This window comes from Euprymna scolopes, chromosome 21 (genome assembly GCF_053919585.1).
Source record: "Euprymna scolopes isolate OS-2025 chromosome 21, ASM5391958v1, whole genome shotgun sequence".
Classification (NCBI taxonomy): domain Eukaryota; kingdom Metazoa; phylum Mollusca; class Cephalopoda; order Sepiida; family Sepiolidae; genus Euprymna; species Euprymna scolopes.
In genome coordinates, this window is record NC_136502.1 from 64,170,112 (window position 1) to 64,183,292 (window position 13,181).

Sequence of the window (13,181 nt, forward strand, 5' to 3'; positions counted from 1 at the left end):
TTTTTAAAACCACATTGTTTGTTTTTTCTTTTGTTTTTTTTATGAAACCTTGGTCCTTGCTGTCTTAATTGAAAAAAAATTAGGGCTTGAATTACATTTTTCGAGGAGTTATAAGCTTGGAAAGACAGGAGGTCGAATAATTCATGCCTCCCATTTTGAAATGTCTATTAAAAAGTAAATAATTTACTCCCCAAAGTGTTATATATCACAAATTGAAGAGAAAAGGTCAATAAATAATATATTCAAATTTAAAACAAAAAAGTAGTGTTTTTTAGAAATTTACCTGTAAAGTCCGAAGTTTAAAACCTTTTTTTTTTTTTTTAAAACACGTTCGTTTGTTTTTTTTTGTTTTTTTTTAATGAAACCTTGGTCCTTGCTCTCTTAATTGAAAAAAAATTAGGGCTTGAGTTACATTTTTCGAGGAGTTATAAGCTTGGAAAAACGGGGTGGAATTATTCACTATTTTTCACAAAATTTCTAACACACCTACCAATCTACCCATGTTAAGAACTGCTTTCGGAATAGACACCTCTAACCTTGCCAGCATACCCGAAAAGCTATAAAAGATGATGTGTCAAATGTGAATGAGTTGGACGTAATGTAAAAATGTACCGAATTTAAAAGGGAACGAAATTCGAATTTCCATGCCATTTTTACAATAACCGTAAAGCAGAGCATTCTATGCAAATTTTACCTAACTTACTGTATTAATGCTATTTTTTTTTAAGCAAAAAAAAAAAAATATTTAGGTTTGGCTATAAATTCCTAAACTCATTTCACCCTAAATAATTTAGGTGACTGAAATAGGAATGTAATTGAATCTTTAATTTCCTGAATAGTATGCGAAAATTCATTTTTCTTCGAGTTATATCGAATTCATTAATACGGACTTTAGGGGCTTTTTTCGTAATGTTACTATAAAAATGATTTTTTTATTGTTACAAATTACGATGCTTTATTTATATAAAAAAAGCAAAAATAAATTCTTGCGTTTTTTTATTTACTACTGAAAACCATAACTTTAGTAAAGGTATTTTTTGTTTAAACAAAATAAAACATTTTCACTAAGAGTTAAGTAAAAATAATTAGTTCATTATATTCTGCGATCATTATTTGATAAATACTGCAATTTTTATTAAAATAGGTTAATTTTCTGATTTTTGGTGAATTTTTAAGTAAAGGGAGGGGTCAAAATGTTTATACACTTTGAGCGTCGGCATTCATTTTGTCTGTACCTAACATTTTTTTATGAATATTTAATAGGAAAGCGACCACGTGTGGTTAATTTATCAATAATCATGTGATTAAACCCATTGAAAATTTACCGATATTGTAAACACATTCTGTTTACATTAAGCCTGTAGTGTTTTTTTAGTGATGCAGTGTTGGCAACTGAGATTTAAAAAACTCGCAAGATCAGGAGAAAGAAATGTCCAGAAAATCGCTAGATTTTTAACTTTTATCATCTGAAATTTTCAAAAATCGCTAATTCCCCCCCCCAAATACCATATTTTAATTTCCTACCATAAAAAAATTATAAATATAGTATATTCAATATATAAAATGTCCCGTGTTTTCTCACTATATGTTTATGGAATTATATTGAAGCGGTTAGCTTCCGTATTTTATCAGCTAGTTTTACCTGTTTTTTCAGAGAGGGTATTTTTTTTTTTTTTTTTTTGCAGGAAACAAATCATAAACTCAAACTTTTTATAATAAAAGTTAAATTGAAATATACTACAAATTAAACATCACAATAATGGTGCAACATATTTTGAAATTAGAAAAATAAAAAATCAAAAAAACTTTGTTTTAGCATGTTAAAAGTATTTAGGTTGGTAGATAATTAAATTCTACTGTATTGGTATAATTTTTTTTCTTTCTTTTTTTTTGCTGTTGTTTCTTGCTTTTTACAATTTTCGACTAAATACTTCTAAATTTCGTATTTTAAACTAAACTTCGAAGGTTGGAATGCCCACCCCCACCTAAAATGTACTTGGAAAAATCGATTTCATAGCGAGATTTAAGAATGGTTAGCCGAAAAAAAAGGTGAAAAACAAAACAAATAATCAATAAATAATTGTTACCAAAGGCAATAAATGCTACTTTTTTTTTACTTACATGAATGAGTTTATTTTATGTTTTAAAGTATTTTCAAGCGCTTTTCTTTATTTTTTAATCTAAAATTGCGGGTGTGTGGGTGCGAAATACCTCCAGATTTTCTAGAATTTCCCGCTAGATTGCAAACGAAATCTCCAGATCTAGCAGGAAAACCGCTAAATTAGAAACACTGGTCACGTGACAGGAAGCGGTAATAAATAATTGTCCCTAAATAAAAAAAAAATGGCCTATCGATACAAAGAAAACAACCTATTTATCATAGAAAAATTAAGTATAATGTTATAATTAAAAAGAAATATATAAAAACACACATGGATATAGTAAACATATTATACCAAAACGTGGAAGCCATCCGTCCAGTGTTTTTTTAGACTATTAATTGCGAACGAACCAAGAGTTACATTTTTATATATATAGATTAATGAGCAGAATGATGCTAATTTTGAATTTGGCCTATTTAGTCTTTATACATTTTTTAATATTTAACTGGTTTGACGACCTCATGTTTTCCTTATTCTAACAATTTAACCCGAGTTATTAATTAAAATGAACCAACGATTTACATTTTTTCTAGCATGTATAAAGTTGATTATGGGGGGTGTCTATTCTCAATAGGAGTCAAAACAAAATGGTGTCAAACTTCTAATCAGATAGTATGATTATAAAATAAATCAATAAATAAAACGGATGCATCATTATGTAAAAAGAAGCTTTATTATTTTTTTTAAATGTCAAATTTTGGGTGTGAATACTTCAACATTGTTAGAATCTTGGTATATTTTTATAACAAATTATTAGTTTTTATTCTCGTTTTAGTTTAAACTAAGTGTACTTTCTCGATATTGTTTCACTTTTTGTTCCTTTTTTAAATGTCAAATATTTTGAGTGTTTTTGCGATTAAAATGAATTCTCTGAACAGAACAGTTTTGCACCACATTTATGCCCTCTTAAAATAAGTAAAATCAACATTTCTAAACTGTCTTTATACAAATTTGGATCCACATCTGTTAGATGACTTCGATTTTTGAAAATGTCTAAAATTTAAGGTTTCAATGAATCAGATTTAATGCAAATCTGATATATTTGAATTTGCAAAAGGAAGGTTGTCCCCATATTATGCCTCCACCAAAAAAATCCTTTAAAATACTTAAAAGAAATTGATAGCATGATGTCTAATACTTATTGTCAAAATTTCATATAATCTGACTTTCTTTGAAAAGCTTTCATCCCCTATCTACACATTTCACATAAAGCTAAATCAAACTTACATTTCACAACTCCTTAAGTCTAACAGCTGTGTTTCAAAATTCATAATGATCAGTTAATCAATATAATTTACTTCTGCCCCATCACAGGAAGATGTAACACAATGTCAGGAAAGTGGAGAAGGTCAAACCAGTACCTCAAAAAGAGGAGCATTCTGGCCAGCAAAAAATATCTGGGCAACCAGATAGTTGGATAAGATAGTTAAATAGTTAATTAATTTAAGAATAAATCTTGTACATAGAAGTATATGAACATATATGCATTCATTCAATAATTCACACACTTAACTTTATGTAAAGAGACATAGCAAAATACTATTTCAGGACGTATATTCTGTTAATAGTAAAAACATTTGTAAAATAATCAGAGTATGTCAATCACATTGACATGTTCAGTATATTATTAGAATTAGAAGAGTGCAGTTCTTCTAGATTATAAGTGAATTAGACAGCAAACAGCCCAACTTTATAAACATAGATATGAAACTGAAAATCAAAACAAAATAATTATGTACTAATATTTAGATGTCAGGGTGCAAAAATAGGCTTAAGTTGGAAAATTTCCACATACATTTAAAATTACATAAGAGAATGGAAAATTCCATTAGAAGAAAGAGAAAAAGAGATAAACATGTACAGAAAGTAGAATCATAGGAGGAAGTTCAATTTGACATGTTTCTCTTTGGCAGATAAGGAAGCTGATTGTGTTCAATTGCAGTACCTGAAGTTCTGTTTTTGTAGGGTGGGATAGGGAAAAGCTTATATGCAACCTTACAATGCTAAAAATGAAGGAATAAAATATCAAGAGAGATAAGCCATTGAGAAACAAGGTTGTTGGCATTTTGTTTTTGTACATAATTGTAGCTATCAGGTGAGAGAAAAGGATGGAAAATTCAGTTATCTTCACCACAGATTACAGAAATTCAACCAGCTGAGTTTGGCAACAAACTGAATGCACTATGGAGAGTAAAAAACATCCCAGCTACATTACAAATATATACTCACCTAACAAGCCTGTCATCCTCTAAAGGACACCAAGAATATATCTCACAGACCATAACTGCTGGTTGAGAAGAATTAACACATTTTCCCGTCCTTACACCTGGATAAAAAAAAATGTTTAAATGAGACTGTGTATATTATTAGTGTACAATGCAATGTTTTCATCATATGACAAATGGAGATAAGTTTACAATCATTTCATTAAAAATGTTTGCATTAAAAAAAATTTTTTTTCAACGCTCAAGCTCTTTTTCTATCTTTTTTTACTGATGAATCATCACTTATCAAGCCTAAAAGCCAACTGAGGATAAGAGTTATTGACAGATTGATACTTGAATGATGAGAGGATTTATTGAATGTGATAAAATTTTATGATGGTTTCTAATGTTTATTACTGTTGTATTTGAAGATGCCTATGATCTAGCCATTAGGGAAGCAATCTTGAAGGAACATGTTCCACAGATGGGAAGTTCTGGGAAAGAAACTGTGTTTATGGAAATTTTGTTTCTTTTTAGACAATGATGCTACGACGAGAACTTGTTGCTGTGGAAACTTTACAAAACAGAACCAAAAATTCAATTTCAGTCAAGCATATTCCATGGAAATAATAAAATAGAGAAAGACTACCAACGTCTTTTCTTTGAAAAAAGCTGTAAAGAACAGAAGAGATCACCTCCCAATTGTGAAGTTAATTTTGTACTGAGTCAAGGCAAAGAAAATACTTCCTGACAGTACTCCATCTTAGGATGTATCTGTTATAGAGCTGATTTCTAACTGACTGAAGATCAATTATGCTACCATTTATTTTTGCTAACATCTCCAAGATTTCTTTTATTCCAGCTGATATTTTTTCCAATTTAGTGCTTTCATCCAAGCATCAATATTTAGAAATCTGTATTCATATCGAGCATGGCAACCTATGTGCATGGCAACCTATATGCAATTCTGAATTTAACAACAAAAACAAGAATAGTCACCAATCAAAATAATCTAATTCTGAATTTTTGATGATTATCAAACTTCATTTCAAAAATTCAGAAATAAAAAAGGTAATTCCAAATTGATAAGAAGGAAAACCTGTACAGAAAAAAAAAATTGGTGTTTGAAAACCACATGATGGCAGCCTAACAAATTTGAAAACCACATGATGGCAGCCTAACAAATTTGAAAACCACATGATGGCAGCCTAACAAATTTGAAAACCACATGATGACAGCCTAACAAATTTGAAAACCACATGATGGCAGCCTAACAAATTTGAAAACCACATGATGGCAGCCTAACAAATTTGAAAACCACATGATGGCAGCCTAACAAATTTGAAAACCACATGATGGCAGCCTAACAAATTTGAAAACCACATGATGGCAGCCTAACAAATTTGAAAACCACATGATGGCAGCCTAACAAATTTGAAAACCACATGATGGCAGCCTAACAGAAGCAAATTTGACGGACTGATAACATACAATGGATTGATTGGTTGAACAAAATCTTATTTTTGTTTTAATACACTTTCATAGGATAAGAGACCCAACGTTTGTATACATCTAATACAACTGCAAAAATAACCTTTAAAAGATGTTTAAAATATTAAAAAAAAAAAAAAAATGAAAAGTAAATTGAAATTAGTCAGCAAAAGTAATTTTTAAAAGATGTTTTAAATTAAAAAAATGAAAACAAATGAAAAGAAAATTGAAATTAGTCAGCAAAAATAACCTTTAAAAGATGTTTTAAATTTTAAAAAATGGGGAAAAAAAATGAAAAAAACTTGAAATTAGTCAGCAAAATAACCTTTAAAAGATGTTTTAAATTAAAAAATGAAAAGAGAATTAAAATGAAATTGAAATTAGTCAGCAAAAGTAACTTTTAAAATATGTTTTAAATTAAAAAATGAAAACAGAATTAAAATGAAATTGAAATTACTCAACAAAAGTAACTTTTAAAATATGTTTTAAATTACAAAATGAAAAGAGAATTAAAATGAAATTGAAATTAGTCAGCAAAAGTCACTTTTAAAAGATGTTTTAAATTAAAAAATGAAAAGAGAATTAAAATGAAATTGAAATTAGTCAGCAAAAGTAACTTTCAAAATATGTTTTAAATTAAATAATGAAAAGAGAATTAAAATGAAATTGAAATTAATCAGCAAAAGTAACTTTTAAAATATGTTTTAAATTAAAAAATGAAAAGAGAATTAAAATGAAATTGAAATTAGTCAGCAAAAGTAACTTTTAAAATATGTTTTAAATTACAAAATGAAAAGAGAATTAAAATGAAATTGAAATTAGTCAGCAAGAGTAACTTTTAAAAGATGTTTTAAATTAAAAAATGAAAAGAGAATTAAAAGAAAATTGAAATTAGTCAGCAAAAATAACCATTAAAAGATGTTTTAAATTAAAGAAAATTGAAAGAAAATCGAAATTAATCAGCAAAAGTAACTTTTAAAATATGTTTTAAATTAAAAAATGAAAAGAGAATTAAAATGAAATTGAAATTAGTCAACAAAAATAACCTTTAAAAGATGTTTTAAATTTTAAAAAATGGGGAAAAAAATGAAAAAAACTTGAAATTAGTCATCAAAAATAACCTTTAAAAGATGTTTTAAATTAAAAAAATGAAGACAATTGAAATTAGTCCGCAAAAATAAACTTGAAAGATATTTTAAATTAAAAAAATGAAAAGAAATGAAAAGAAAATTTGAATTAGTCGGCAAAAATAACCTTTAAAAGATGTTTTAAATTAAAGAAATGAAAACAAATGAAAAGAAAATTTGAATTAGTCGGCAAAAATAACCTTTAAAAGATGTTTTGAATTAAAGAAATGAAAACAAATGAAAAGAAAATTTGAATTAGTCGGCAAAAATAACCTTTAAAAGATGTTTTAAATTAAAGAAAATTGAAATTAGTCGGCACTTTAAAAAAATAACCTTTAAAAGATATTTTAAATTAAAGAAAATTGAAAGAAAATTGAAATTAGTCGGCAAAAATAACCTTTAAAAGATGTTTTAAATTAAAGAAATGAAAACAAATGAAAAGAAAATTTGCATTAGTCAGCAAAAATAACCTTTAAAAGATATTTTAAATTAAAGAAAATTGAAAGAAAATTGAAATTAGTCGGCAAAAATAACCTTTAAAAGATGTTTTAAATTAAAGAAATGAAAACAAATGAAAAGAAAATTTGAATTAGTCAGCAAAAATAACCTTTAAAAGATATTTTAAATTAAAGAAAATTGAAAGAAAATTGAAATTAGTCGGCAAAAATAACCTTTAAAAGATGTTTTAAATTCAAGAAATGAAAACAAATGAAAAGAAAATTGGAATTAGTCGGCAAAAATAACCTTTAAAAGATGTTTTAAATTAAAGAACATTGAAAGAAAATTGAAATTAGTCAGCAAAAATAACCTTTAAAAGATGTTTTAAATTAAAGAAATGAAAACAAATGAAAAGAAAATTGGAATTAGTCGGCAAAAATAACCTTTAAAAGATATTTTAAATTAAAGAAAATTGAAAGAAAATTGAAATTAGTCGGAAAAAATAACCTTTAAAAGATGTTTTAAATTAAAGAAATGCAAACAAATGAAAAGAAAATTGGAATTAGTCGGCAAAAATAACCTTTAAAAGATATTTTAAATTAAAGAAAATTGAAAGAAAATTGAAATTAGTCGGCAAAAATAACCTGTAAAATATGTTTTAAATTAAAAAAATGAAAACAAATGAAAAGAAAATTGGAATTAGTCGGCAAAAATAACCTTTAAAAGATGTTTTAAATTAAAGAAATGAAAACAAATGAAAAGAAAATTTGAATTAGTCGGCAAAAATAACCTTTAAAAGATGTTTTAAATTAAAGAAAATTGAAAGAAAATTGAAATTACTCGGCAAAAATAACCTTTAAAAGATGTTTTAAATTAAATAAAATTGAAAGAAAATTGAAATTAGTCGGCAAAAATAACCTTTAAAAGATGTTTTAAATTAAAGAAAATTGAAAGAAAATTGAAATTAGTCGGCAAAAATAACCTTTAAAATATGTTTTAAATTAAAAAAATGAAAACAAATGAAAAGAAAATTGGAATTAGTCGGCAAAAATAACCTTTAAAAGATGTTTTAAATTAAAGAAATGAAAACAAATGAAAAGAAAATTGGAATTAGTCGGCAAAAATAACCTTTAAAAGATGTTTTAAATTAAAGAAAATTGAAAGAAAATTGAAATTAGTCAGCAAAAATAACCTTTAAAAGATATTTTAAATTAAAAAAATGAAAACAAATGAAAAGAAAATTGGAATTAGTCGGCAAAAATAACCTTTAAAAGATGTTTTAAATTAAAGAAATGAAAACAAATGAAAAGAAAATTTGAATTAGTCGGCAAAAATAACCTTTAAAAGATGTTTTAAATTAAAGAAATGAAAACAAATGAAAAGAAAATTTGAATTAGTCGGCAAAAATAACCTTTAAAAGATGTTTTAAATTAAAGAAAATTGAAATTAGTCGGCAAAAATAACCTTTAAAAGATGTTTTAAATTAAAGAAAATTGAAAGAAAATTGAAATTAGTCGGCAAAAATAACCTTTAAAAGATGTTTTAAATTAAAGAAAATTGAAAGAAAATTGAAATTAATCAGCAAAAGTAACTTTTAAAATATGTTTTGAATTAAAAAATGAAAAGAGAATTAAAATGAAATTGAAATTACTCAGCAAAAGTAACTTTAAAAAGATGTTTTAAATTAAAGAAAATTGAAAGAAAATTGAAATTAGTCGGCAAAAATAACCTTTTACAGATGTTTTAAATTCAAGAAAATTGAAAGAAAATTGAAATTAGTCGGCAAAAATAACCTTTAAAAGATGTTTTAAATTAAAGAAATGAAAACAAATGAAAAGAAAATTTGAATTAGTCGGCAAAAATAACCTTTAAAAGATGTTTTAAATTAAAGAAAATTGAAAGAAAATTGAAATTAATCAGCAAAAGTAACTTTTAAAATATGTTTTAAATTAAAAAATGAAAAGAGAATTAAAATGAAATTGAAATTAGTCAGCAATAGTAACTTTTAAAAGATGTTTTAAATTAAAGCAAATTGAAAGAAAATTGAAATTAGTCGGCAAAAATAACCTTTAAAAGATGTTTTAAATTAAAGAAATGAAAACAAATGAAAAGAAAATTGGAATTAGTCGGCAAAAATAACCTTTAAAAGTTGTTTTAAATTAAAGAAAATTGAAAGAAAATTGAAATTAGTCGGCAAAAATAACCTTTTAAAGATGTTTTAAATTAAAGAAAATTGAAAGAAAATTGAAATTAGTCGGCAAAAATAACCTTTAAAAGATGTTTTTAATTAAAGAAAATTGAAAGAAAATTGAAATTAATCAGCAAAAGTAACTTTTAAAATATGTTTTAAATTAAAAAATGAAAAGAGAATTAAAATAAAATTGAAATTAGTCAGAAAAAGTAACTTTTTAAAGATGTTTTAAATTAAAGAAAATTGAAAGAAAATTGAAATTAGTCGGCAAAAATAACCTTTAAAAGATGTTTTAAATTAAAGAAAATTAAAAGAAAATTGAAATTAGTCGGCAAAAATAACCTTTAAAAGATGTTTTAAATTAAAGAAAATTGAAAGAAAATTGAAATTAATCAGCAAAAGTAACTTTTAAAATATGTTTTAAATTAAAAAATGAAAAGAGAATTTAAATGAAATTGAAATTAGTCAGCAAAAGTAACTTTTAAAAGATGTTGTAAATTAAAGAAAATTGAAAGAAAATTGAAATTAGTCGGCAAAAATAACCTTTAAATGATGTTTTAAATTAAAGAAAATTGAAAGAAAATTGAAATTAGTCGCCAAAAATAACCTTAAAAATATGTTTTAAATTAAAGAAAATTGAAAGAAAATTGAAATTAATCGGAAAAATTAACCTTTTAAAGATGTTTTAAATTAAAGAAAATTGAAAGAAAATTGAAATTAGTCGGCAAAATAACCTTTAAAAGATGTTTTAAATTAAAGAAAATTGAAAGAAAATTGAAATTAATCAGCAAAAGTAACTTTTAAGATATGTTTTAAATTAAAAAATGAAAAGAGAATTAAAATGAAATTGAAATTAATCAGCAAAAGTAACTTTTAAAAGATGTTTTAAATTAAAGAAAATTGAAATTAGTCGGCAAAAATAACCTTTTAAAGATGTTTTAAATTCAAGAAAATTGAAAGAAAATTGAAATTAGTCGGCAAAAATAACCTTTAAAAGATGTTTTAAATTAAAGAAAATTGAAAGAAAATTGAAATTAGTCAGCAAAAATAACCTTTAAAATATGTTTTAAATTAAAAAAATGAAAACAAATGAAAGAAAATTGGAATTAGTCGGCAAAAATAACCTTTAAAAGATGTTTTAAATTAAAAAAAATGAAAACAAATGAAAAGAAAATTGAAATTAGTCGGCAAAAATAACCTTTAAAAGATGTTTTAAATTAAAGAAAATTGAAAGAAAATTGAAATTAGTCGGCAAAAGTAACTTTTAAGATATGTTTTAAATTAAAAAATGAAAAGAGAATTAAAATGAAATTGAAATTAATCAGCAAAAGTAACTTTTAAAAGATGTTTTAAATTAAAGAAAATTGAAATTAGTCGGCAAAAATAACCTTTTAAAGATGTTTTAAATTCAAGAAAATTGAAAGAAAATTGAAATTAGTCGGCAAAAATAACCTTTAAAAGATGTTTTAAATTAAAGAAAATTGAAAGAAAATTGAAATTAGTCAGCAAAAATAACCTTTAAAATATGTTTTAAATTAAAAAAATGAAAACAAATGAAAGAAAATTGGAATTAGTCGGCAAAAATAACCTTTAAAAGATGTTTTAAATTAAAAAAAATGAAAACAAATGAAAAGAAAATTGAAATTAGTCGGCAAAAATAACCTTTAAAAGATGTTTTAAATTAAAGAAAATTGAAAGAAAATTGAAATTAGTCGGCAAAAATAACCTTTAAAATATGTTTTAAATTAAAAAAAATGATAACAAATGAAAGAAAATTGAAATTAGTCGGCAAAAATAACCTTTAAAAGATGTTTTAAATTAAAGAAAATTGAAAGAAAATTGAAATTAGTCGGCAAAAATAACCTTTAAAAGATGTTTTAAATTAAAGAAAATTGAAAGAAAATTGAAATTAATCAGCAAAAATAACCTTTAACATATGTTTAAAAAAAAAAAAATGAAAACAAATGAAAGAAAATTGAAATTAGTCGGTAAAAATAACCTTTAAAAGATGTTTTAAATTAAAGAAAATTGAAAGAAAATTGAAAATAGTCGGCAAAAATAACCTTTAAAAGATGTTTTAAATGAAAGAAAATTGAAAGAAAATTGAAATTAGTCAGCAAAAATAACCTTTAAAAGATGTTTTAAATTACAAAAAATCCAAACAAATGAAAGAAAATTGGAATTAGTCGGCAAAAATAACCTTTAAAAGATGTTTTAAATTAAAAAAAATGAAAACAAATGAAAAGAAAATTGAAATTAGTCGGCAAAAATAACCTTTAAAAGATGTTTTAAATTAAAGAAAATTGAAAGAAAATTGAAATTAGTCAGCAAAAATAACCTTTAAAATATGTTTTAAATTAAAAAAATGAAAACAAATGAAAGAAAATTGGAATTAGTCGGCAAAAATAACCTTTAAAAGATGTTTTAAATTACAAAAAATGAAAACAAATGAAAAGAAAATTGAAATTAGTCGGCAAAAATAACCTTTAAAAGATGTTTTAAATTAAAGAAAATTGAAAGAAAATTGAAATTAGTCGGCAAAAATAACCTTTAAAAGATGTTTTAAATTAAAGAAAATTGAAATTAGTCGGCAAAAATAACCTTTAAAAGATGTTTTAAATTAAAGAAAATTGAAATTAGTCGGCAAAAATAACCTTTAAAAGATTTTTTAAATTAAAGAAAATTGAAAGAAAATTGAAATTAGTCGGCAAAAATAACCTTTAAAATATGTTGTAAATTAAAGAAAATGTAAAGAAAATTGAAATTAGTCAGCAAAAATAACCTTTAAAATATGTTGTAAATTAAAGAAAATTGAAAGACAATTGAAATTAGTCGGGAAAAATAACCTTTAAAAGATGTTTTAAATTAAAAAATGAAAACAAATGAAAAGAAAATTGGAATTAGTCGGCAAAAATAACCTTTAAAAGATGTTTTAAATTAAAGAAATAAAAACAAATGAAAAGAAAATTTGAATTAGTCGGCAAAAATAACCTGTAAAAGATGTTTTAAATTAAAGAAAATTGAAAGAAAATTGAAATTAGTCGCCAAAAATAACCTTTAAAATATGTTTTAAATTAAAGAAAATTGAAATTAGTCGGCAAAAATAACCTTTAAAAGATGTTTTAAATTAAAGAAAATTGAAAGAAAATTGAAATTAATCAGCAAAAGTAACTTTTAAGATATGTTTTAAATTAAAAAAATGAAAAGAGAATTAAAATGAAATTGAAATTAATCAGCAAAAGTAACTTTTAAAAGATGTGTTAAATTAAAGAAAATTGAAATTAGTCGGCAAAAATAACCCTTTAAAGATGTTTTAAATTCAAGAAAATTGAAAGAAAATTGAAATTAGTCGGCAAAAATAACCTTTAAAAGATGTTTTAAATTAAAGAAAATTTTAGGAAAATTGAAATTAGTCGGCAAAAATAACCTTTTAAAGATGTTTTAAATTAAAGAAAATTGAAAGAAAATTGAAATTAATCAGCAAAAATAACCTTTTAAAGATGTTTTAAATTCAAGAAAATTGAAAGAAAATTGAAATTAGTCGGCAAAAATAACCTTTAAAAGATGT

The 13,181-nt window shown here is 24.0% G+C and overlaps 1 protein-coding gene across 17 annotated transcripts in view; it reads right to left on the reverse strand.

The window, feature by feature from the left end:
* The window catches only part of LOC145242419 (P2X purinoceptor 4-like), a 691,075-nt gene that overhangs the window by 300,179 nt on the left and 377,715 nt on the right, over positions 1-13,181 (reverse strand). For all 17 annotated transcript variants that reach the window (XR_013862728.1, XM_080105461.1, XM_080105465.1 and 14 more), the window contains one exon: positions 4,392-4,488. Coding sequence is in view for 16 of the 17 variants with exons in the window: in XM_080105461.1 (XP_079961587.1) it covers positions 4,392-4,488 (97 nt within the window). In the remaining variant the exon portion in view is untranslated. The remainder of the gene's footprint in view (positions 1-4,391; positions 4,489-13,181) is intronic.